This window comes from Vulpes vulpes, chromosome 10, assembly GCF_048418805.1.
Source record: "Vulpes vulpes isolate BD-2025 chromosome 10, VulVul3, whole genome shotgun sequence".
Classification (NCBI taxonomy): domain Eukaryota; kingdom Metazoa; phylum Chordata; class Mammalia; order Carnivora; family Canidae; genus Vulpes; species Vulpes vulpes.
The window spans coordinates 77,789,048-77,813,300 of record NC_132789.1 but is presented as its reverse complement, the minus strand read 5'-3'; the positions used below and the strand labels follow the sequence as shown (position 1 = coordinate 77,813,300).

Here is a 24,253-nt window from a genome sequence, read left to right as displayed (position 1 = left end):
AAATAAAGCGGTCTAGAAACTAGCTGTATCTTCTCGTAAGAACCCGGACTGTTGAACTGTGAAGCTAAAAGTGCAGGCGTGACAACTGTCCTTCGACCCTCGCCGCCTTCTTTAAACGGTGCGTCCACTCAGGTGCCCCTGGAGGCCCAGCGCTCGCTGCGGATCCGACGCCCGACGCAACCCGAGGCTCCAGTCCCCGTAGGTGTGCGCGGCGCTCGGCCTCCCGGCGCCTAGCCCGAGCGGCGCACCGGGTGAGGACGCAGCCAGGCGGGGGTGGCCCCCGAAGTCCGGAGGGAGGAGCTCGGCTGCTGGGGGGCGCAGAGGCCGCTGGCGGCGCCTTCCCGCGTCCTCACCTCCGCAGGGCCGCTCGGGGCGGGTCCGGGTCGGACACCTGCCGCCGCCTCCAACCCCCGCAGCGCCGGGAATAAGAAGGGAGCGCGGGGCCGGTCGGGGTGGGACACCTGCTGGGCGCCTCCAACCCCCGCAGCGCCGGGAGTAAGAAGGGAGCGCGGGGCCGGTCCGGGTCGGACACCTGCCGCCGCCTCCAACCCCCGCCGCCCCGCCCGCAGCGCCGGGAGTAAGAAGGGAGCGCGGGGCCGGTCCAGGTCGGACACCTGCCGCCGCCTCCAACCCCCGCAGCGCCGGGAGTAAGAAGGGAGCGCGGGGCCGGTCGGGTCGGACACCTGCCGCCGCCTCCAACCCCCGCCCCGCCCCGCCCGCCGCGCCGGGAATAAGAAGGGAGCGCGGGGCCGGTCCGGGTCCGACACCTGCCGCCGCCAACCCCCGCCCGCAGCGCCGGGAGTAAGAAGGGAGCGCGGGGCCGGTCCAGGTCCGACACCTGCCGCCGCCGCCAACCCCCCCCCCCCCCCCCTGCAGCGCCGGGAGTAAGAAGGGAGCGCGGGGCCGGTCCAGGTCCGACACCTGCTGGGCGCCTCCAACCCCCGCAGCGCCGGGAGTAAGAAGGGAGCGCGGGGCCGGTCCAGGTCCGACACCTGCCGCCGCCTCCAACCCCCGCAGCGCCGGGAGTAAGAAGGGAGAGCGGGGCCGGTCCAGGTCGGACACCTGCTGGGCGCCTCCAACCCCCGCAGCGCCGGGAGTAAGAAGGGAGCGCGGGGCCGGTCCGGGTGGGACACCTGCCGCCGCCTCCAACCCCTGCCCCGCCCCGCCCGCAGCGCCGGGAGTAAGAAGGGAGCGCGGGGCCGGTCCAGGTCCGACACCTGCCGCCGCCTCCAACCCCCGCAGCGCCGGGAGTAAGAAGGGAGCGCGGGGCCGGTCCAGGTCGGACACCTGCTGGGCGCCTCCAACCCCCGCAGCGCCGGGAGTAAGAAGGGAGCGCGGGGCCGGTCGGGTCGCTGGCCGCGGGCCCGGCTGTGAGCGCCGCAGGGCGAGCATGGGCGCGGCGCGGGGCATCGGCAGCTTCGCCGTGTGGGACTACGTGGTGTTCGCGGGGATGCTGCTCATCTCGGCCGCCATCGGCATCTACTACGCCTTCGCGGGGGGCGGCCAGCAGACGTCCAAGGACTTCCTGATGGGCGGCCGCAGGATGACCGCCGTGCCCGTGGCGCTGTCCCTCACCGCCAGCTTCATGTCGGCCGTCACCGTCCTGGGCACCCCCTCCGAGGTCTACCGTTTTGGGGCCATCTTCAGCATCTTCGCCATCACCTACTTCTTTGTGGTGGCCATCAGCGCCGAGGTCTTCCTCCCGGTGTTCTACAAGCTGGGGATCACCAGCACCTATGAGGTAGGGGGGCAGTGGGCTGGGGACGAAGTGGACGGTCGGGAAGGGCTTTCCAGGATCGTGGGGGGATTTTCCGGGGGGGGGGACTCCCTACCATAGCGGAATCTCTCCGCGTCCAGGTCCTCACCTCCGCTGCGCGCCCCTTTAGGGAGCCCGGGAGGGGCGACAGGATCTTGGAGGTGAGCTCAGGGAAGCAGGGCGGCTTCCGAAGTAGAGGGACTGATTCCGACTAGCGCTCCCTAAGGCCATTCCTTGTCTGCTTTAACGCCTTTGATTCAGAGTCAAGGGGAAAGATTGTAAAAACTTTTTATTTGGGGGAGTGCAAGTTGTTCAAGTCTTAGTCCCTCCTTCTCAAAAGGGACCCCCTTGTCCCAGGCCCACAGGCACCATTGTTGTTCCCAGGACCCGGAATAGAATTTGCCCCCCCCCCCTCCCTTGGTGCCCTAACCCATCTCAGTACCCGTGTGTGCGGCCAGATTCTACCACTCACTAGCTGGGTACACCTGGGTGACCCATTGTGCCCACTTTTTCATCCCAGAATGAAAATAATACCAATGACCCTACCCAGTCCTTGGGAGGATTAAATGAGGGGACTCAAGTGCAGCACTCACAGGAGTGTCTCCAGCCACCCCCCCGGAGTGCGGGATAAATGCTTCCTGGCTGAACGTTTTTGTGGAGGTAGTGGCAGAGGTGGTCACCTTGGAGTCCCCCCGGAGGATTTGGCCGCAGGGCTCTTAGCCTCACCTTCTCCAAATGTGGAAAGATGATGAAGGAAAACCGCCTCTCCTGTGGTTATAGTCTTTCTTCAGTTTTTGGAAGGAAAGGGCTTTGCAAAGATGGGGATGTTGGGTTTAGTTTAAAAAGCTATCAAATGGCACCTGGGTGGCTGGTGGTTAAGTGCCTCCCTTCAGCTCAGGGTGTGACCCCAGGGTCCTGGAATCAAGTCCCGTATCAGGGTATCCACAGGGAGCCTGCCTCTCCCTCTGCCTGTGTCTCTCATGAATAAATAAATAAAATCTTAAAAAAAGAAGAGCTGTGGAATGGGAGTGTGGGATGGGGGATAATAAAATCTCAAGGCAGTAGGGGGCCCATTTAGTGCCCTCCGTGGTCTCCTTTACTGAGGTACTAGCCCAGGAACAGCATGGACAAACCTGGTGTAGTTTCCTCTCTCACAGGTCATTATCCAGAGGATGCTGATGCTACTTCTTAGCAGTCACCTCAGTCTTTGAGTTTAGGTTACTGTCTCCTCTAAGTCACGGGAAGGTGTTTCCTAATGAGGCTGGTTCAACTGGTGCTGGCCACGGGGCCTCAATGGCACAAATGTTGGTGACAAAGTGCCTGGGCTATAGTGACGCCATCCAGGGCAAGGCACCCGTGGGGCAGCAGTGCCTTCCCTTCACTCTGCCCATTGTGTTTGGAAAGTTTAGTCATCATCCCGGAGGTGAACAGGATGGAATTTCTCTGTTTTACTCATAGGTAGCAAATTGGCTGTCCCAGGCCAATCTCTGTTCTCTTTTTTTTTGACCCTTGCGGTGTTTTGAAAGAAAATTAATTTAGCATTTATGATGTTGCAAGGTCAAATAGAATTCCAGATTCTAGCATCTTTTGAAAATTTAGAAGCCTGGTAACCCTGGGCTCACATTCCCTGTGTGAAGAAACTCCAGTTTTAAGGCCATGACTCTCACTCCCTGCTAATTTCTACATTGAGGCCTCATCATTGTCAGTGCCTAGTTACTTTCTTTTTTTTTGGCCTGATTACTTTCTTATGATAGAGAAACCTCTGTCTTCTTCTTTTTGTCTTCCTCAAAAATGCAAAAGGGGAAAGGGAGAGGGGTGAAGGGAATACTTGGTTTGGAGGGAGATGTGAGAGGATTTACTTCTTAGTGGATATGAGGGATAGTCCAATATTTTAATATACGAACATCTGGCCGATCCACTTGTGTGTGTTCCCTGATGAGCCCTTACCTTAGGCAGTTTGAGTCCGTGAGCTCTGCTCTGTAGTTAACCAACTCCAGGACTCAGAAAGAGCTTCAAGAACCTGGCAAGAGGACTTCAGTCCCCAGAGGTGAATGCTCCTCTCATAAGCACTGACCTATGCCTCCTCGGAGCAGCGACATTAACTAAACCAGAAATAGAGTTCCCACATTTCTCCCGTGGTGGAGGCTGTTAGCAGGATTCCATCTAAAACGCCGCAAAAAGTTAATGTTCACCGAATGCTTAATACACATGTGGCACTGGGCAGCATGTTCTACACACAGTCATCATCCAACTCAGTACTCAAAAAGGATCCTGAGGGGGGGGGTGCTCGGAGAGCCCCGTTCTGCAGATACAATTAAGCTACAGAAGAGGGTGAGGCCAAGTAGCCTGGAGGCCGTGCAGTGGTGTCTACTGGCTACTCCTAAGGTTTTAGTAAGTCTGTTTATGCCCCCCAGGCAGGGCTTATACATGCAGGGAGAACAGGAGAAGCAGAATAGAACACCTAGCTAGAGTCATGTTCATGCTGGCGGGTGCCCCGTGGCAGGTGTCAGCAAGGTTAGAGCACGAGCTTTGTCCCTGACAGTTGGCCACTGCAGACACTTTCTTGTGCATATTTTTTGTTTGTTTTATGCTGAGAGTGGAACCATCTACACAGAATAACAAGTCCAGCATTGAGTGATACCCTGGCATTCTTGCTCAACTCTGAAATCTCTTCGTAAGAAACTTAAGAAATCTTATGTTTCTTTAGCTAGAATTGGTTGTTCAGAGCACATTTGTCATCTATTTATCTCTGTCTTCAAAGTTTAGGCCTGAGAGATGTTTAGCCACTAGCAGACCTACAGACTAGTAGTATGATGCAGGAATCCAGTTTCATTCCCTGCTTCTGCAGGATCTTTCTGGATCCATGAAATCTCTTTGTTGGAACTGAGCTTTCCAGAATATATGTGTATGTGTATGTATACATGTGTGCACATATATATGGATATGGATATGGATATGGATTATATTTATGTGTATATATTATTCATATGTAGTTATGTTAATATATATATATATATATGCTTATAATTGTGAATTAAGTATACCTGTGGATTTGGATACCAACTTCTTTTTTTTAAGATTTTATTTATTCATGAGAGACTCAGAGAAAGAGGCAGAGACACAGGCAGAGGGAGAGGCAGGCTCCTAACAGGAGGAGCCTGGTGTGGGACTTGATCCCAGGTCCTGGGATTATGCCCTGAGCCTAAGGGAGATGCTCAATCACTGAACCACCCAGGCGTCCCTGGATACCAACTTCTTAATATCTTAGTTTTGAAAAATAGTTTATGATATTTCTCCATCCATTTATATCATTTGAGAGTCTCCAAACCCCTGCAAAGTAAGAGGGAAAAGAATTAATACTGTGATCCTCACTTTTAAGAGGAGGAGCTTGAGATCTTCAGTGACTTATGATAGAGAAACCTCTGTCCCAAGCTTGTGCTGTCTATGAGGGGGACTGGGTGGAGGGCTGGAACTCCTCCTAAACATGACACTGTGGTGTATAATTTTTTTCCCCTGTCAATTGTTTTGGAAGGTCCCACTGTGTGTCAGTGCCACCTACTCACTCAAAGCCATGGTCAGTGTGCTAACTTATTTATTTAGAATAATGTAGTTGTTCCCTGCCCAGGTTTGGGCATTGAATGGCTCTAGACTTGAATTGTGGTTCTGAGAGCTGTTAGGTTGCAATTTTGGTGTTCTCTCTGATTTCCGGTGCCCTCCCTGCTAAGAGGTAGTAATGGCCTCGGGGTTGTTGGGAGAATGTCCAGTGTACACAATGAGTACTCTATAGTCCTCACCTGTGATTTGAGAGCAAAAACATCTGGTGTCATTTCCCCTGATTATTACTTATGTCAGTTTTTCCTTCCTTTCCCCCCATGGTATATGAAAAGACTGTTTTCAGCTTTAAAATTCTAAGGGAGTAATAATATTCACGTTAAAGAAAATTTGAGATCCTAGCTTTCTTTTAGCTTTAAAATTCTATGATTCTAACTCTGTAATATATTATGATATATAATGTAAGAGATGAGCAGACTATATTTTAAGATATAGCAGATGTCAAGGAGAATAGGAGAAATTAGCAGCGTTGTTGGCTTTGAACAGAAACTGACAGGCTGATTTAAGTAAAAAAAAATAATGTATTTGGGAGGATATCGGGATAGCCCATAGAACAGAGTGAAAAACTGAACAAATAGTCTGTGAAAAGGACAGAAGCCAGAGAAGCCTCTTGAGCCCGCTGTCAGGATCAATCTACTTCTGCTCCAATCATTTGTTCTTTATATTTTACCTCCAAGATCCAAATACCCATTGGAAAGAGGAGCCAATTGGCTGAGTGTGGGTCAGGTGACCCTCCCTGGGTCAGAAGAGGCAGGGCACCTCAATGGACAAGTCCATCACAATTGCCTGCTGTGGGAAATGGCTGATTCCCAAGTGAATCAGGGAGGTGTCTGAAGTCGATACCAAGAGAAAGAGAAGAACAGCGCTTTTCTCATTCTAAAAATGCAGAATATAATCCATTTATTTGATATTCTGGGAAAGCCAAAACTAGGGATGGAGAACAGATCAGTGATTGCCAAGGTTTGGGGGCTGGGGGAAGTATGATCATAAAGAAACAACATACCAGAGTTCTCTGAGGGCAAGAGAACTGTCCTGTGTGTGTTAAACCCAGTGAACCATACTTTAAAGCAAGAGTAAATTTTGCTGTATGTAAAGAAAAATAGCAGGACATAACATAGGAATATGGAAGACAAATCCCTTACGAAGTTGCTTAAAATGTCTTTTTTAAAAATTTAAATTCAATGTAGTTAACATATAGTGAGTATATTATTAGTTTCGGGGGTAGAAGTTAATGATTCATCAGTCTTATCTAACAGTGCTCTTCACGTCACGTGTCCTCCTTAATGCCCATCACCCCCTTACTCCATCCTCCCACCCTTCTTCCCCTCCAGCGACCCTCAATTTGTTTCCTATAGTTTAGAGTCTCATATGGTTTGCTTCCCTTTCTGTTTTTATCTTATTTTATTTTTTCCTCCCTTGACCTGTGTTCATCTGTTTTGTTTCTTAAATTCTACATACGATTGAAATCATATGGTATTCGTCTTTCTCTGAAATCTGATGGATTTCACTTAGCATAATGCCCTCTAGTTCCATCCACATCTTGCAAATGGCAAGGTTTTATTCTTTCTGATGGCTGAAGTTGCTTTGCATCTCTAACTCTTTTCCTTCTTACACAGCCAATTTTTTAAAAAAGTATGTAAAGTTGTCACGTATTAACCATTTTTTCCTTTTTTTTTTGGAAACAGTATTTAGAGCTTCGATTTAACAAATGTGTTCGTCTCTGTGGAACAGTCCTCTTCATTGTTCAAACAGTAAGTTACTCTCCACGAGCTTGCTTTACCTTTTGTTGTCTAAAATGTCATCAACCAAGGCATCCAGGCTAAGCTTACACATGAAGGATAAAAAAAAGAGGTGTTAAAAATAGGAGGAAACCAAAAAAAGGAAAACACTCATGGATACACTGTGTCAACCCTTGAGATCATGAAAGAGTGTTTCAGCAAATGCCCCACTTCCTGGAAAAAATGATGGTTTAAGGGAATGCTAAATATTACATTAATCAAACAATAGTGATGTTGCTTCAGGAGCATGTGCCTTTTTCTATCCCACTTCCTCCTCCTCTTCTTCCCACCAAGGTGACTGAGGTGTTGTCATGGCCAAGATGACAACGATGTTTCAAAGAGCTGAGGTAGCTGATAGTAGGAATCGTAACAAAGAGAAAGCAACTAGTACAGTTTCATAGTATTTTTGCAGCATGTTCAGTAACAGGTTTGAAAAATAATAACTGACATGGGAAGACAATAGGAAATAATTTCATTTGCTCAAGAGCATACTTAAAAAAAATCAGTACTCTTTAAAAAAAGGAAACTTAAGCCCTGATTGAAGGAGTTACTGAGTGTAAGACAACAGAATCCTGCACTCTGAGGTTTTTAAAGTTTGAAAGTTTTTAAATGACGCAATCCGGTAGTACAAGGATATGTAAGTATAGATTTACTGGTTGACAAGAATGGAAAGCAAAGATTTGCCAAGCAATCAGTGACAGAGAACACTTTCTGCTTCTCATCCAGGTTGCTGGAGGCTTGTCATGATTGTTGTGTCATTCATATTGATCTTCCTCTTGGCAGCTGTGGGCTTTAGAGATGGGTTTGATAATGCAGGTCCAGGAAGGAGTTCTTGTTTGTTCTCGTCCCTATTTGTAATTTACTTCCCCAACCACAAGCTACCTAAGCATTTGTAAATGATTTAACTTGAATCTATTTTATATCTCTGTAAATTGCATAACTTATATTGGTCCTTAACGCTTCTGGCATAAAAGCAAGGAACTCTTTGGGTCTGGTAGAGGTTCTGACACAGAACTGAGGGTGGTAGTTTGCATTTACTGACTGTTCAGACCCTCTTTGGATCATTTTTTAAAAGAAATTCCTACAATGAAAAGTGGGGAACAACTGTCAGGAAGATGGTCTGTGGTCACGTTTCCAAATCTTCAACTTGGTCGGGATAAGGACTGTGGAATGCTAGTTCATTCTTGCAAAAAAGGGGAAAGCTTTAGCATCTCCTATTTGAAGGACTTACTTCCATTGATATTCCCATGTAATATAACCGTACATCCAAGTATTATATAATATGGCTTTTTTCATAATATGTTTTCATAGAATAAACATAGAACCATAGGACAATAATATGTTTTTATAGAGTAAATCACATAGAATATATATGATATATTTGAAAGATCAAATGCAATAGAAATTATGTTCTGAGAAAAAAGACCATATTTATCATACTTCTGTATCCCTGATTGATAAATATTTGCTAGATGTATGAGTGAAAAATAATATATAATATAGAAAAGATGGAATACAGTTTTTGTTGGCTTTCAGGATTTTTTTAGTGCAAATGTATACTTTTGTTTAATTAATGAGCATGCAAACTTTTTAATATTGGTTTCCAGAATGTTCACTATTTTTCCAATTAGTTACACAGTGATTAATAATAGTTTGAAAGCATATGAATGAGGGACCATCTCCTTTTAAATTTGTATTCTTTCTTTCTAATTGTTTGCATTGAGGAGAATTGATATTAAGTTAAGGTGATGGATCAGTGACTATCTGCACTAAGCACCACGTGAAAAGTCCATCATTTTAACAAAGTTGGTGATATGAGATTTTCGTGACCTATGACCACATCACAAACAGAAAAGGAGTATAACATTTTTAAGTCACAAACAAATTTTATTAAGTATACTGAAACTACTGTTTTAATTCATTATTGAGTTTATAAAAAAATTGGTGTTTTTTTTTTCATAATTCATACAGTTTATTTGGTTTCTTTTTTTTCCCGTAGATTCTGTATACTGGAATCGTTATTTATGCCCCTGCCCTGGCTTTGAATCAAGGTACACTTTAGAATTACCCATTATGTCACTCACATTTTGGGGGTCATTTTTAATAGAACTTATTCTCACTTTGGGGAGATGGGGAGATGGAGGAATGTTTCCAGTAACCTGCATCAGCTTGAGGGGAGGAGCAAGATGAGTTTATTGTTTACTGTAGCAGCTTCTTTGGGTTCCTGGACTGATAGCTCCAAAAGACCTATGATTAATAGAAGGGCAGGCCTCCATTCCTTCAGGATGAATACCCACTATGCTCTAAATCATGAATGGCTGCAGTTTCTTCCTTGGTGGCTATAATCTGGAGCTGCAATCAAAAGGCTTCTGTGTTACTCAGCTCCATCATAAAATCTGGCAGGGAGAGAGCTTTTCTTATTCTCATTTCACATGTGGTCCAAAATGCAAGAGAAGGAGATCTATGTGATTTGAAATATCAGATCACTCTTAGTGACAAAAAATGAAAGCTGGCGATGGTGTTCTTTTAAACAAATGGATGAAGATGGTCCTAACCAACATACTACTTACTCTACTCTGGATTTGGGCAGATCAAAGCCATGCCACTGGAATAGTTCACTGAGGCAAAGGTGCCTGTTAGTCATATCCTTAAAAGGCTTTGGGAGCACCCCGTATCCTTTGTATTCTTATCAATCCGATGTGAGTTTATCTCTAAAACTTACTTATAAAATGGACAAGTGGACTCTGATGGGAAAAATGTGATGCAGTTCCTGGAGTTAATATAAAATGGAAAAGCCCCACTAAATCCACACTCTTTCTTGCTTTCCTGTTAGGTAGACAGTAATTATTACCTGAGTTTAAAAAGTACAACAGTATCATTACAAAGGACAATTCAATTATATAACATGCTCTTGAATTCTGAATGTCAGGCATGTTCCATGTCAATATTACCAACATCATGAAGGGATCATTTCATGTATAAAGAACTGAGCCATAAACTTCATAAGTTACCTATTGGCTATAAGTGTAATTAAAGATGTGGCTTTAGGGTTTTAAAGTACAGTTCTGGCATCTATGAAGAAATCAAGGACTCTGTTCTTATCGATTTATTGAGCCATTCCCTAGGAATTAGGACCCAAGAGACTGCATTATTACCACTTGACTATCAGTTGTATATTTTACAAGTGACCAAGGAAGTATGCACGAGCTTAAATGTAGTACTTGATGTGCAAAAGATGCTCCATAGAAAGTTGTTTAATGTTCTCTTGGTCCAATCACTTTTTTTAACCTTTTTAAAAATATATATATATATATATATATAGAAAACTTCAAACATACACTGGAAAAAAAGAGAATGGTATGCTGAACTCTAACGTACCTTTAAGTCTACACTAAAAATGATCAACTCTTGGTTCAATTCACTGTTTCCCTCACTAGATTGTTTTGCTGTAAATCTGAAGCATTTCATTGTTTCATCTGAATTCAAAATCTTTTAAAAATAAGGAGATGCCAACTTTTTCCACTGAGGTATAACTGACACGTAACACTGTATTATATTATAATGATCCAAGATTTGTATATATTGCAAAATGACTACCACAATGTCTAGTCAACATCAGTCTTCATACATAGTTAGAAAACTTCTTTTTTTTTGTGATGAGAGCTTTAATATTTACCCACTTGGCAGCTTTCAAACATGCAATACAGAATTATTAATTATAGTCACTGCTGTCCATTACATCTCCATGACTTATGTATTTTATAGCTGAAAGTTTGTATTAGGATGTGTTTTGTAAGCACAATCATACCATATTCATATCTAAAATATTAACATTATTTTTAAAAATACCAAAATGAAGTCGGTGTTCAGATTTCCCTGATTTTTTTCAGTGTTTGTTAGTTTTGGGATTCAAGCAAATTTATGTAATTGCAATTAGTTGATTTGTCTCTTAAGTTTCTCTTTCTTGCTTTTTTAAAAAAAGATTTTATTTATTTATTTGACAGAAAGAGAAAGCACAAGCAGGGAGGAGCAGATAGAAAGGGAGAAGCATGATGCAGGGCTCCATCCCAGGACCCCTGGCTCATGGCTTGAGCTGAAGGCAGATACTTAACCGACTGAGACATCCAAACACCCCTCTTTCTTGCTTTAATTTTTTTTTAAAGTAGGCTCCACATCTAGTGTGACGCCCAATGCAGGGCTTGAACTTAACAACCCTGAGATCAAGACCTGAGCTGAGGGTGCTTAATTGACTGAGCCATCCAGGGACCCCTCTTGTTTTTTAAAATTAAAAACCATTTTTTGTTGAGATTCAGTTTATACATAATAAAATACACAGAAATTAAGTGTACAGTCAGACGAGCTTTAACAATTGTACACAGTTGTGTGATCACCACCCAACTCAAAATACAAACATTTTCAATGTCTAATCTCAGAAGACTTTTTTGTGCCTCTTTATAATAAATCCCCCCTGCCAACCCAGCTGCCACTTTCTGATTCTTATCACCCTAGATTGGTTTTCCTTGTCCTTTAGAGTTTGTGTAAATATAATATAGTGCCTTTTTTTTTTTTTTTGGTAACTGGTTTCTTTTGCTCAACAAAATGTTTCTGAGATTCATTTGTTGCTATAAGTTGGTTCAGTTTAACATATTAGTTTCCTGATGCCTGGATAGAAGACTTAAAAAAGTAGATCCTAGCCAGCAATAGTTGTTTTAACCAATATTTTTCTTTTAGATATCATGGTATAGCTCAGACCACCTCAATGACAAAAAAATTGGTCTTACTAAGGAATCTGCTTGATTGCTAAACACTTTAGACCACACAATTAGCATTAGGTTACATACATCTTACAACAAATATTACCTCCTCTTGTTAAAATAAGCCAATGTGGAACTAGGAACGAAAAATGAGCTGTGCTTAAGTTCCTAAATATCACAGCATCACACTCAAAGAAATCTTATCTTCCCCTTAAATAGTTCTCGCCCTATCAGATTTTTAAAATGTTAATAAAATAAAAACATCCCTGAAAATATATTACCAGAGAGAAAAGAGATTGAATACAACTACAAATAATTTGGGGGGGGCAGCACTTAGTCTACTTCTTCCACACGTGATTTGTTGTCATCCCCTTTGAGAGATGACATCCCTTCTGTCATGGCAACATCACCACCGTCAGCAGTGGGGTCACCTTCATAGATAACAAGACCCGGTTTGGTCATCCTATAGATCCTGGTAGCCTGTGTTTGGAGATCTGCTTTTGACACATTTTTATTTCTATTTCTACCTTGAACCCGTGTAGTTAAACATACACCTGTTATGACCCAGAACAGGGCAGATGCATGTATGAAATGTAAGAGACACTGGGTTGTACCATTTTACGTGTCCACTGCACAATGTGTGCACATCCAAGTTATTCCAGGTGTGCTTTTGCCCTGGCTTTGAGTCAAGGTACATCTTAAATTTACGAATTATGTCACACATTCAGGACTAATTTATTATATAGGGAAACAATAGACTTTTGTATATTAATCTCGTATCCTGCAACCTTGCTATAATCACTTACTAGTTCCAGGGTTTTGTTTTGTTGTTGTTGTTGTTGTTGTTGTTTTTACATCAATGATCATGTCATCTGTGAACAGAGAGAGTTTTATTTCTTCTTTTCCAGTCTATATACCTTTTGTTTCCTTTCTTGCCTTACTGCATTAGTAAGGACTTCTAGTACAATGTTAAGAAGGAGAAGTGAGAGGGGACATCCTTTTCTTGTACCTGATCTTAGTTGGAAAGGTTGGATTCTCTCAGTATTGAGCAGGATGTTAGCTGTAGGATTTTTTAAAAAGTATTTTATTTATTTATTTGAGAGAGAGAGAGAGTGAGTGAGTGAGCAGGGGCCATGGAGGACAGAAGAAGAGGGAGAAGCTGACTCCCCACTGAGCAGGGAGCCCACCCTGGGACTCAATCCCAGCACCCCAGGAGCATGACCTGAGCCAAAGGCAGATGGTTAACCAACCGAACCACCCAGGTGCCCTTGCTGTAAGATTTTTGTAGACCGTCTTTATCAAGTTGAGAGACTTTTCCTTTATTCCTAGTTTTACCGAGAGATTTTATCATGGACATTGCATTTTGTGCAATGCTTTCTCTCCATCTTTTGATATGATCATGTGATATTTCTTTTTCAGTGTGTTGATATAATAGATTCCATTAATTGATTTTTAAATACTTGACTAGCCTTGCATACCTGGGATAAATCCCTCTTGGTCATGGTGTATAATTCTTTTTATACTCTTTTTGGATTCAATTTGCTAATCTTCAGTTTGTTGAGGATTTTTGCAACTGTGTTTGTGGGAAATATTGGTATGTAGTTTTCTTACAATGTCTTTATCTGGTTTTGGTATTAAAGCAACCCTGGCCTCATGGAATGAGTTGGGAAGTATTCCCTGTGCTTCTGTCTTCTGAAAGAGATTGCAGAGACTTGGTATAATTTCTTCCTTAAATTGATAGAAATTACCAGTCAACCCATTTGAGCCTAGAACTTTCTGTTTTGAAAGTTTTTAAATTATTGATTCAATTCCTTTAATAGATATAGTCCTATTTAGATTATCTATTTCTTCTTGCATGAGTTTTGGCCCATTGTGTCTTTCAAGGAATTGGTCCATTTTATCTAGATTATCACATTTGTGGGCAAAGCTATTGTCCTTCCATTTAAAAAGAATGTAATATGCCCTCCACTTCTTAGATAAATGGTAGCAAATTATACAACTTTTCCCCTTCCTGGTTCCATCTTAGTAACATTTACAACTTGTCTGGTAGAATAGTGTGTTTATTTGAACCATGATGACACATATTTTATGACCCCGTTCAGTCTGGATAACTACCTCATAGCATCAAGTTGTTTCATAGCTTTATTATAACATAAAGGATTTTTCATGTATTTAATTTAGCCAATTTTGGATCTAGATATAGTCTCTGAGGATAGAAACCAGGTCCATTTAACTCATTGAGTAAAATTTTTTTTTTAATTTTTATTTATTTATGATAGGCACATAGTGAGAGAGAGTGAGAGAGAGAGAGAGAGAGAGAGAGAGAGAGGCAGAGACACAGGCAGAGGGAGAAGCAGGCTCCATGCACCGGGAGCCCGATGTGGGATTCGATCCCGGGTCTCCAGGATCGCGCCCTGGGCAAAAGGCGGGCGCTAAACCACTGCGCCACCCAGGGATCCCTCATTGAGTAAAATTTTAAACTCCACTTGTTTGGGGGCATTTTATGATATTTGGGCCTAGTTTTAGGCAAGAGTAGAGAGGAAAGTAGAAAGATAGGTACCCCATAAATGATATAGATTTCTACTGATGATTTTTTTGAGAGGTATTTTTATTTTACATGTTTCACAGTTATGCGTGCATTTTTCTTTTCTTTTTTCTTTTTTGCAGTCACAGGATTTGATCTGTGGGGCGCAGTAGTTGCAACAGGAGTGGTCTGCACATTCTACTGCACGCTGGTATGACAAGAACATTGCTTCTTCTTTCACTCATCCACTTGTTTTGCAAAATTGCAAATTCCAATAGTTGTATTCTACAAGTTGGGTTTCATACATGCTCTCCTACTCCTGCCTCTCAACTTTACATTGATCATAACTGAAACTTTTGTCTTTTGTTTGAACCATTGCAGTGGTCCTGAGTCTTGTCTCCTAATTCAGCCTTACCGTTGCTAAATTACTATAGTTGTGTTCATATTGTTCCTCAGCTTAGAAACCCGAGATAACTTTCCATAACCTATAGGCAGGAATCATAGTAGAAATATATAACAACCAGATAGTATGGACACTGATATTATGGATGCTAGTCCCTAAGCAGTGGTGCAACTCTATGGCATATCTGATATACTAAGTCTTATGACTCTAGTTGCTGGATCTTTTAGAAGATGGGGATCTCAGGGAGGGAATAGTTCAGCCAAGGGCATAGGGACTGGAGGGAGACACTTGGGAAGTTTTTGGCAGTTGCTAGTACAAAACAATTTTAGTATTTCAAAAACTGGTATGACTTTCTATTTGCATACTTGATTGCATATCAGCCCTGCCTATAAGATAAAATCTATGATATTGCCATCTGCAATTTGACTCTGAATTTTCTTCCCAGCAATATCCCTATACCATTTCACTCTGCTTCAAAATATTTATCTGGCCACACTCAACATGTCATGTACTTGAACTTATTTATACTTTTGCCCATGCTAATTTATCTTCTGGGATGAGCTTCATCTTTGCCTCTGCTTCTGTCTGAAGGCTTGGTTTAAATCACACTTTCTTTTGAAGGTTCTCCCAACCTTACTATCTACCACCTTAAGTGTATTCCTTGGCCAAGATCTATGTTTTCATTATTTTTGTCCAGCATAGTATATAAGCATGTAGATGATTAATAATGTCTGATACAAGCATTAATCCTAATATACTTTTCCCTCAAAGGGTGGTCTTAAAGCAGTTATCTGGACAGATGTTTTTCAAGTTGGAATCATGGTGGCTGGATTTGCATCTGTGATTATACAGGCTACGGTGATTCAAGGTGGGATCAGCACTATTCTAAATGATTCCTATAATGGTGGAAGATTAAACTTCTGGAAGTAAGTTGCTGTTTACCTTCTGGTCTATAGAACACATCTTTTATTTTTTTATTTTTCTGTAAAAATAATCTCATTGTTGAAATAGTAAATTTACATCAGAACACAAATAGATGGCTAAATATGTGGTACAAAAAATTGAAGCTGACAAGTTAATGTGTGAAGGGTTTCCATAAGGTCTTTAACAGGTTAAAACAGTCAGATAGTTAGTTACCTGGTACTTAGGATGGTGCTTCCTCCTAAGAAAGGATTGATAGTGAAGGAGTGTTTTTCTTCCAAACATTAAAATCTGGAACTGGTCAAAGGGTAGAATAGAGTAATTCAGGAAGAGATAGTGTAGAAATAAGAAAAGAAACCTCTTAAGACAAAAACACTAGAAGACCCTGTCATTTTGACAGCTTTTTGTTTCAAGCAGCATAGAGAATTTTTCTATTGATATTGCCCTGGCAATATATGGTATATTATTATTACATTTCATAACTGTATATATGTATGAATATTTTATAATATTATGTGTTATTTCTAGAGAATTGACCAGAGAGTTATGACTAATGTCTCAAGTCAGTGTATTGTGTGATTTAACATATCTCAAACAGCTACCTAGGCTTCTTAGAGAGAGACCAATAGCCCAGATATTTCATCACAAATATACCACACAACTTAAAAGAATATTTAAAACAACTTCCACTGTGGATCAGTAATATCATTCTTGTTATGTTCAACATGAAGAGGAACTCATTTTTACATGGACTGGCTAATTTCGTCTTTAAGCAGCCCTACTTTGAGACAGGCAACCTGAAATCACGCAAGAAGAAAGAAAAAATACTTCTAACTTGGTAGCTCTTTTTGGTTTGGTGAAAATGGTGCTAATGATTGAGAAGAGCCTTTCAGAGATTGGACAGGGACAACATGTTAATTTGCAGAAATATTTTGAATTATGATGAATTAACTTCAACTATTTCAGTAATCTTTTTTTTAACCTCAATATTCAGATTCTAAGGAAGAGCACCCCAATTGTCCTAGCTTGGGCATAATTCCATTCCTCAGTTGGGGAAGAGCAGGACATTTTATTGACAACCATTTAGACTATTTTATGGTGATTTGGTCATTTTCCCAAAGCAAATTTGGGTTGCTGTTACTAGAGGGCAGGAGAATGGATACCAAGAAGCAGAAACAACTGATGCCCACACGCTTGATTATGCCTAAATCTCTTCCTAGTACGAGAGATTGAGGGGAAGGGGTGTGGAACCAATACCTTTTCTGCAAGGTAACTCACTGTGTGCAAAGGCAACCTATACTGCTGCATTGAAACGACAACTTATATATCAATAAGAGATTCTTAAAAGTAAAAGATTAGATACTTTTACGACTTTTTCTTTGGAGGCTGCCAACCATTAAATAATAATGAAAAGCTTTATTGTGTATCCCTTATGAGTCTGATAATGTTTGAGAATATGGTGGGCAAAATATTTGCTCTGGTGGTATTTTCTGTATGGTCTGTAGTCATCATATGTATTCTGTGGATATATTCTGTAGGGACCAAAACCACTAAACTGGGTGTTCTAAATCCTGTCTTACTTACCTTAGGTAGCTTCCTGAATCCTTTTGGCTCTTGACTTCCATTAGCTAATATAATAGCTGTTTTCTCTATGGGTTGAAGGGTTAATACCCTTGAAACATTTAAAGTTTGATATGAAGTGTTAGAGACTGGAATGGAGGCTCTTATATTTCCATATAAATGCTGGGATATACATAAAATTATAACATTTTATTCAACTAATCTTAAATATAAGATTGAAATGGATTTTCAGAATTCCATAAGTTTTAGAAAGTTTCTATGAAAGCCAATTTTGCAGAAATTTGTCAAACTCATATTGTGTATCATGGATGAATAGAATCATTCCTTCCAAGAAAATGCATTAAGAAGAGTTAAAAGGCATATCAAATGTCGAAGTTGAGCTTTCTTTGTAACAATATTTTGGACTTAAGTCATGTCATAAAGTGATTTTTCACTATCAGCATTTAGCTTGTGCACACAAGATTTTAAGAAAGCATGATTATAATGCCATGGTAATTTTAGAACATGAAAATCTTTAAACTGCATTAACTGAGTTCTTAAGCTTGAATATAAATTAGAAGTATGACTGTACAGGTGCTGGGAGAGAAATTATATATGCAAAATGTATCAATTTTATGTTCATTTCAGTACCATACCTATCACTGTTATGCACTAAAGAATTTCTCTGTTGCTCTCTTTTTAGTTTCATGCTCTTCTCTGATTATAGCATAGCAGAATTGTTTTTTAAAATTATTTATTTATTTAGTAGAGTTGTTTAAATAACAATTTCTAAGGTCACAGAACAATTTTTATGAAAGCTCAGAATAATTAGAACATTCATTTTCCCTTAATCCCCTCCAGAGTTTCTAGTTCTCTGAAAGTATCCATTTTTATTTCATTGAACTTAAGTTAGGAATATTTCTGCATTTTTTATTGCTTAATGAATTTGTACATATTTACATCTGTATGCATATTTATGTAGGTATACATTGCTTGCTTACAAAAAATATTCTAGGAGAATTTTCTGTAGTTTTTTGCTGATATTTCAGGTTTGTTTTCTGTTTCTTTTCATTTAGTTTTGATCCTAATCCTTTGCAAAGACATACATTCTGGACAATTATTATAGGAGGGACCTTCACATGGACCAGCATCTATGGTGTCAACCAATCCCAAGTGCAGAGATATATTTCCTGTAAAAGCAGATTCCAGGCAAAAATGTAAGCCAAACTATGGTATGGAAATCATTAATAACTATCAGTTGTCTTTATTGAGACTCTTTGATTAGTCAAGCTTTGCTCAGATTTAAGTCTTTTGTATCATGAAATTCCAAGAAATAAATGAGATATTTAGTTATAAAAGGATCAAGTAAAACAAAGTGGTACTGTATATTTTAAATCAGATATTTGAAATATTTAAAGTAAATCTTATCAAATAAATAAGCATTTATTGTGTTATCTATTTGCATAAGGAATTATGGAGGATAAAATTTTTATAAATATATGCTCTTATTGTGAAGGAACTTAACATCTAATTAGGAAAATATATATAAGTATGCAAAAAGTGAAATAACAGTAGAAAGGCATGACAGCTCCATGGAACAATATAACAACAGAAGAATTGGTCCAGGACAATAAATTGCTAGATATGTTGGTATATTTTATTTTTAGACACAGTCATGGGTTTATAACTCTGATCTAATACTTGCTACTTTAGTGATATTGGTCAGGTTACTTAGTCTTCCTGAGTCTCAGTTTCTAAACTTATAAATGAGCATAAGAAATATTATACATCTCATGAGATGTATTGTAAACTGCTGTGCTTGGCACACACTTAGTAGGAGTCCAGTAAATGTGACCTCTAATCATAGGACTGAAGACAGAGAATGGGTGAGAGATTCCTGTCAACCTGGAAGATCCTGAATAATGACCATATGTGGGCAAGTGGAGAACAGTGGGAGAACATTCCAGATAGACATTGATTTGGACACAGCCCAGAGGTCAGAAGGATGACATGGTCAGGGAATTCTCAGGCCCATCTTGGTTTGAGCAAAGAGTGGTTCTTTCTCTCAGATCAGTACAGTGACTGCCACTCCCCATGGTGATATATAAAGCTGGCTGAGCCCACAGACATTTAGGAACTTAAAAATTACAAATAGATTAAGAGTAACAGGGTGGTTGGAGTAGGACAGGGAATGGAAATTCTATTTCTATTCAAAGGAGAACATGAAAATATTGTGATATCATATGTCATAACTCAATATATTGAGAGTAATTAGTTTAGACATTTTCTGTCTTTGGAAAATTCTATAGTAAAACATCTACACAAAAATCAGTACAGTAACTGGATATAAAATCCTTCAAAAGTGAGCTGAGGAGTTCTGGTATTTTAAGGAACTTTGAAGTAATGTAATTTAAATCCATACTAGAGCTGATGCCTCTCCCATATTAATTATGCACATGCTCTTCTGTTCTTTTTTTTTGAAACATGAAACTCAAATGGTCTATTTTATAACTAAGAGACCAGCATTAGAGCTCCTGAACTGTCTTAATAAGAAGCAATTTCCCTTGGAATGGCCCTGAGCAGACTCCCCAAGCTGAGAGGAACCATTTTATCCTATTTCTTAACACCGGCTCCAGGGGAAGAATGAATCCCAGTCAAAAAGTTAAGACCTACTGACATTGATTGATTCGGGACTGTATCAGATGTTGTTGATAAGTCATCTATGTGAATGGCATTAAAGTCAGATAAAACTATATAGTAAAATATTAAACTCAAATATGAACAAGGGTGTTTGAGCAGGAAAGTGTCTGGGTATATTTTCTGATGATTTGGAGAAGAGCTGTAGTTATATGCTATTTTTAGACAATAGCAAAACATACAGTAAATTTAGTCAGTCAAGGGAAAAGGCTAGCAATCTGTTGTTTCGCACCTGTTGAAGGTGGGTTCTCTTGAAACAGACTCTGAGATGGAAGTTGGCATGCCAGAGTCTGTGAGGGAATCACTACCTGTGGAAGAAAGCAAAGAGAAGAAAGCAGGATTGGCCGTAGAAGTTGGATTGTAATGCCTTCTCAGTCAAGGCCTTAGGGGAAGCCGTGAAGCTAGGCTGGCCCCAGATTTGTCCCAGGTTAGGGTGAGGAGACTGGTCCTTTAAAATTGTGAATCCAGTAGTCATTGGACACAGGCACCTCAGGGAAGGAGGCATGACTTTGGAGGTTGTACCTCTCTTCAGCCTAGGGCAGCTTGTTACAGTATCCCCTACAGCACCACTGGGGGGAAAATGTAGATACCTCAGAGAGAGCAATGTTTACTATTCAACTGACTATCAAGACATAGAACTCAATGCCATTAGCACTTGTAATATCAATAACTACCTTTTAACAAATATTATTACATGCCAAGCACTGGGCTATATGATACACACTATTTCATCTTATAACTTTGTGAGGTAGGCATTGTTGTCTCTCGTGTAAATGAAGAAGTGGAAGATCAGCGAAAATAAATTACTTGTCCAGGGTCACATATAGTAGACAGAACCAAGATTTATGTTCATATCTGACCCCAGTGCAGTTATACAAACCTTTACAATCTCCTGGAACACATGCCAGGTATTATGATGTTGAATATTTGGGAAGATACCTGTTCAAGGAATGCAGGGTTGCCTTTCATACTTATTAGATGATATTACAAACCACATTTAAACAACTTTGATGAGTTGCTACGTAGATGCTGACAATGTTTAGCAGTTTATAACTGCATTACTTTTAAAAGGAAAATGAGTAATAGTTACTGCTCTGGTGACCCTTAAAAATCTTTATTTCATGACATGAAGCCCTGAAGTAGCATAATTGGATACCATTATGCAGCTGATAATGTTCATGGAACTCTGACCAGGAGGATACATTTATTCAATAGAGAACCCCCCATCTATTCCAAGTATTTCCAAATACATTGTTGACTGACAGCAAAGGCAGAAGGTTAGGCTAGAATAAAATAGATAGCATTTTTTGATAACCAAAAGATAATATGCATTTGTTGAGTAATCATGAAACTCTCTCCTGTTTATGTAACAAGTTTCCTAATCTTTGGGATGGAAATTACAATTGTTATTTGCTGGTTTGTTTTCATTTCCTTAGGTCTCTCTACATCAATCTTCTGGGACTCTGGGCAATCCTCATCTGCTCAGTGTTATGTGGGCTTGCCCTATATTCCAGGTACCATGACTGTGATCCTTGGACAGCCAACAAAGTATCTGCACCAGACCAGGTTCAGTACCCTCTTTTTCTTACATGTGCATTAATGATATCCAGAAAGCTTATAATTGGCAGGACAGAGTCTTACTATTTTTGTAAATAAACAGCAAATGAGTACAATATCATCACATTTAAATTTCTACAAAGCATTTGGCAAAAATTTATTTTAGCAGGCATAGCAGGAATGAAGAATGCTGTATCCAAGATTAAAATATTTAAATACCTGGAAAATTTCAAGCCCAGTGTTAAATAGAACTAGGTCAAGGCTGGGAGTAGAAATGTAAACACAGTTAAAGAAAAAAACCAAACAAACACAAACCATGATAGTGTAAAACATTTTGTGTGTATTCTTAGATCACTTATTCATCAACATTTTACCTTCCAGTTTTTAAATGATAGAGAAACAGATCTAATGAATGAACATTTATTGAGTATTAACTATGAGATGAAATTCTGTGCCCAGAGCTTTGCATGATTTATCTCTTCTAATTCTCATAAATAGTAGTTCTAATTTTAGACATTAGGAAATGAGTAACTCACAGAGAGGTTATATTACTTGGCCAAGGTCACATAGTTGATAAATAAGAATAGCTGCAAGTACTCATCGTACTACTATAAATGCTTTATTTAAATTTCAACTTTGAACCCATAGAGCTATACTTTGAGGTAGGTGCCATGATTATCTCCCTTTCAAAGATGAGGAAACTTAAGTCATAGACAAGTTATATAATAGCCAGTAAACCTGGAACCAGATTTCAAGCCCGGGCAGGCTGTAGCCAGAGTCCTAACTTTAACCTCTATGCCATATACTGCCTTCCCAGAAAGTGTAGCTAGAATTCAAACCCAGGACTGCTGGACTTTGAAGCTTGAGTTCCTTTTCTCAGAGTTCTTGCCAACATTATTTCCGGAGACGTTCTTGTAAATCAAGAGCCCAGGAGCCTCGTTAGGTTGAAGATAGACTGGATTTTATGTTGATATAAATGCATCACATACTACTAGAAAAATGCAACTTTGTGTAATTGGAAAATTAGAGCCTTCTTGAGCTGTTCATCTGCACCCTATATTCACATGTATCCCTCTGTTCATAAATGGATCTTTCCCATTTGCTCAGATAATCTAAGAATCATGTTTGCTCTTCCTTTATATTCTCTCTTTCTGTGATTTTTGTCAATCTCCTTTTGTTTGTAGTTTATATCACGAAGACAATAAGGATGTTAAAAATGTTTCTCATGTATCCTCTCCTATCCTTGGATAACAACAACAAAAAATGTCTACAAATTCCTACCCTTGAGACTCCTTGTCATAGACTGTATTCAGGATGTCTTTCATGCATACACTTTTAAAGAACCTGTGCTAATTTTTTTTTAAAGGAATGCAGTTTCCTCCTACTTGGATGATTCCAGTATTGTGTTAATTGTTGAGGAGCTAATTCAGTTAACATTTCCCTGGGGATACAATGGACATAAGGCACACTCTGTAGAAAGTCAGGTCAAAATCATAACCTGAGCAGAGCAAAGATACAGTTCTATGACACTCTGCTGGAGCTCACCCTGAGGAAGCAAGATTAATGTCTAGATATAATTTTACTATTTTTCCATCAGTCTCACCTGGCTGATTCTGTCCCTGAGGGGGCCATTCAGAATATGAAATATCACACCAAAGACTTTTGAGAAAGTTGATGTTAGGGGTAGAGGATTTTAGATCTCATTATAACAATGACAATGGAAACTTGACTTTTGCTTATGTGTGGAATATTGTTAAGATATCTTGGGGAAATTGGGTCTTAATTTCATATACAGATAAGTGCTGTTCTTTCCGAGAATAAAAAAAATTAGTAAGCTTTGGATAAAGTGGAGACATTCTTAAAATGACACAGACCCTTGTAGCAGTGGACGATGTTCTTTCATGTCTCATAACAAACTATTGTCAAATGAAATCAGAAGAGGCTGTTAAGATAGGACGTGACATCCACTCTATACAATCAGAGACGGAATCAAGAATGTTTCAGTGCAAGTGAGGGGGGACTTCCTTCTAGAAAATTATCCTCTTAGGACCCTTTTGATTTTAAAAAAAAGCAGTTTTGTCAAAAGACTCTCATGTAACATAGTACTGGAGTACTACACCTTCCCTTCCTTATTTAATATTTATTTTAAAGTAATTTATCAAAAATTAAGTTGATATCATGAACTTTTTAAAAAGAAGCAAGTTTCAGGAACTTCCTGAGGTTACTCCACTTGTCACTATGTCTCATACTGTATATGGCTATAATTACACTTTCAATCCTGAATAGTGATTGAAGTTCTCAAAGATATCTTTGAGTCATCAAGTAAAGTTAAATTAAATTAAATTAATGCTGCTTACTTAAGCATAGAGATATGTAAAATATTTCCTTTAAAGTGATTTATTACTCTGAAGAATGAGAATAGCTACCTTTTATCAAGCATTTACTGTATTCCATGTACTATACTAAGAGCTTTACATAGGTTATGTAATTTAACTTTTATAGCAAGTCTATGAGGTTAGTATTATTACCCCTATTTTACAGATGAGGAAACTGAGTCTTAGACAAGTAACAAAATCCATTTCTGTCTGAACTCAGAACCCATATCCTTAACTACTGTGCCATTCTTTCAAGTGTTAACACCAAAAGAGTTTACTTTTTCATATTTGGAAATTTCAATTATGTGGAATAGGT

General features: G+C 40.2%; 1 protein-coding gene across 1 annotated transcript in view; it reads left to right on the top strand.

Moving 5' to 3' along the window:
- Positions 1-931: 931 nt before the first annotated feature.
- The window catches only part of SLC5A8 (solute carrier family 5 member 8), a 64,005-nt gene continuing 40,683 nt past the window's right edge, over positions 932-24,253 (top strand). Inside the window, exons 1-7 of the mRNA XM_026013079.2 lie at positions 932-1,741; positions 7,054-7,119; positions 9,146-9,197; positions 14,568-14,635; positions 15,599-15,753; positions 18,385-18,525; positions 21,442-21,571. Of these exons, the coding sequence (XP_025868864.2) occupies positions 1,391-1,741; positions 7,054-7,119; positions 9,146-9,197; positions 14,568-14,635; positions 15,599-15,753; positions 18,385-18,525; positions 21,442-21,571 (963 nt within the window). The 5' untranslated portion in view covers positions 932-1,390. The remainder of the gene's footprint in view (positions 1,742-7,053; positions 7,120-9,145; positions 9,198-14,567; positions 14,636-15,598; positions 15,754-18,384; positions 18,526-21,441; positions 21,572-24,253) is intronic.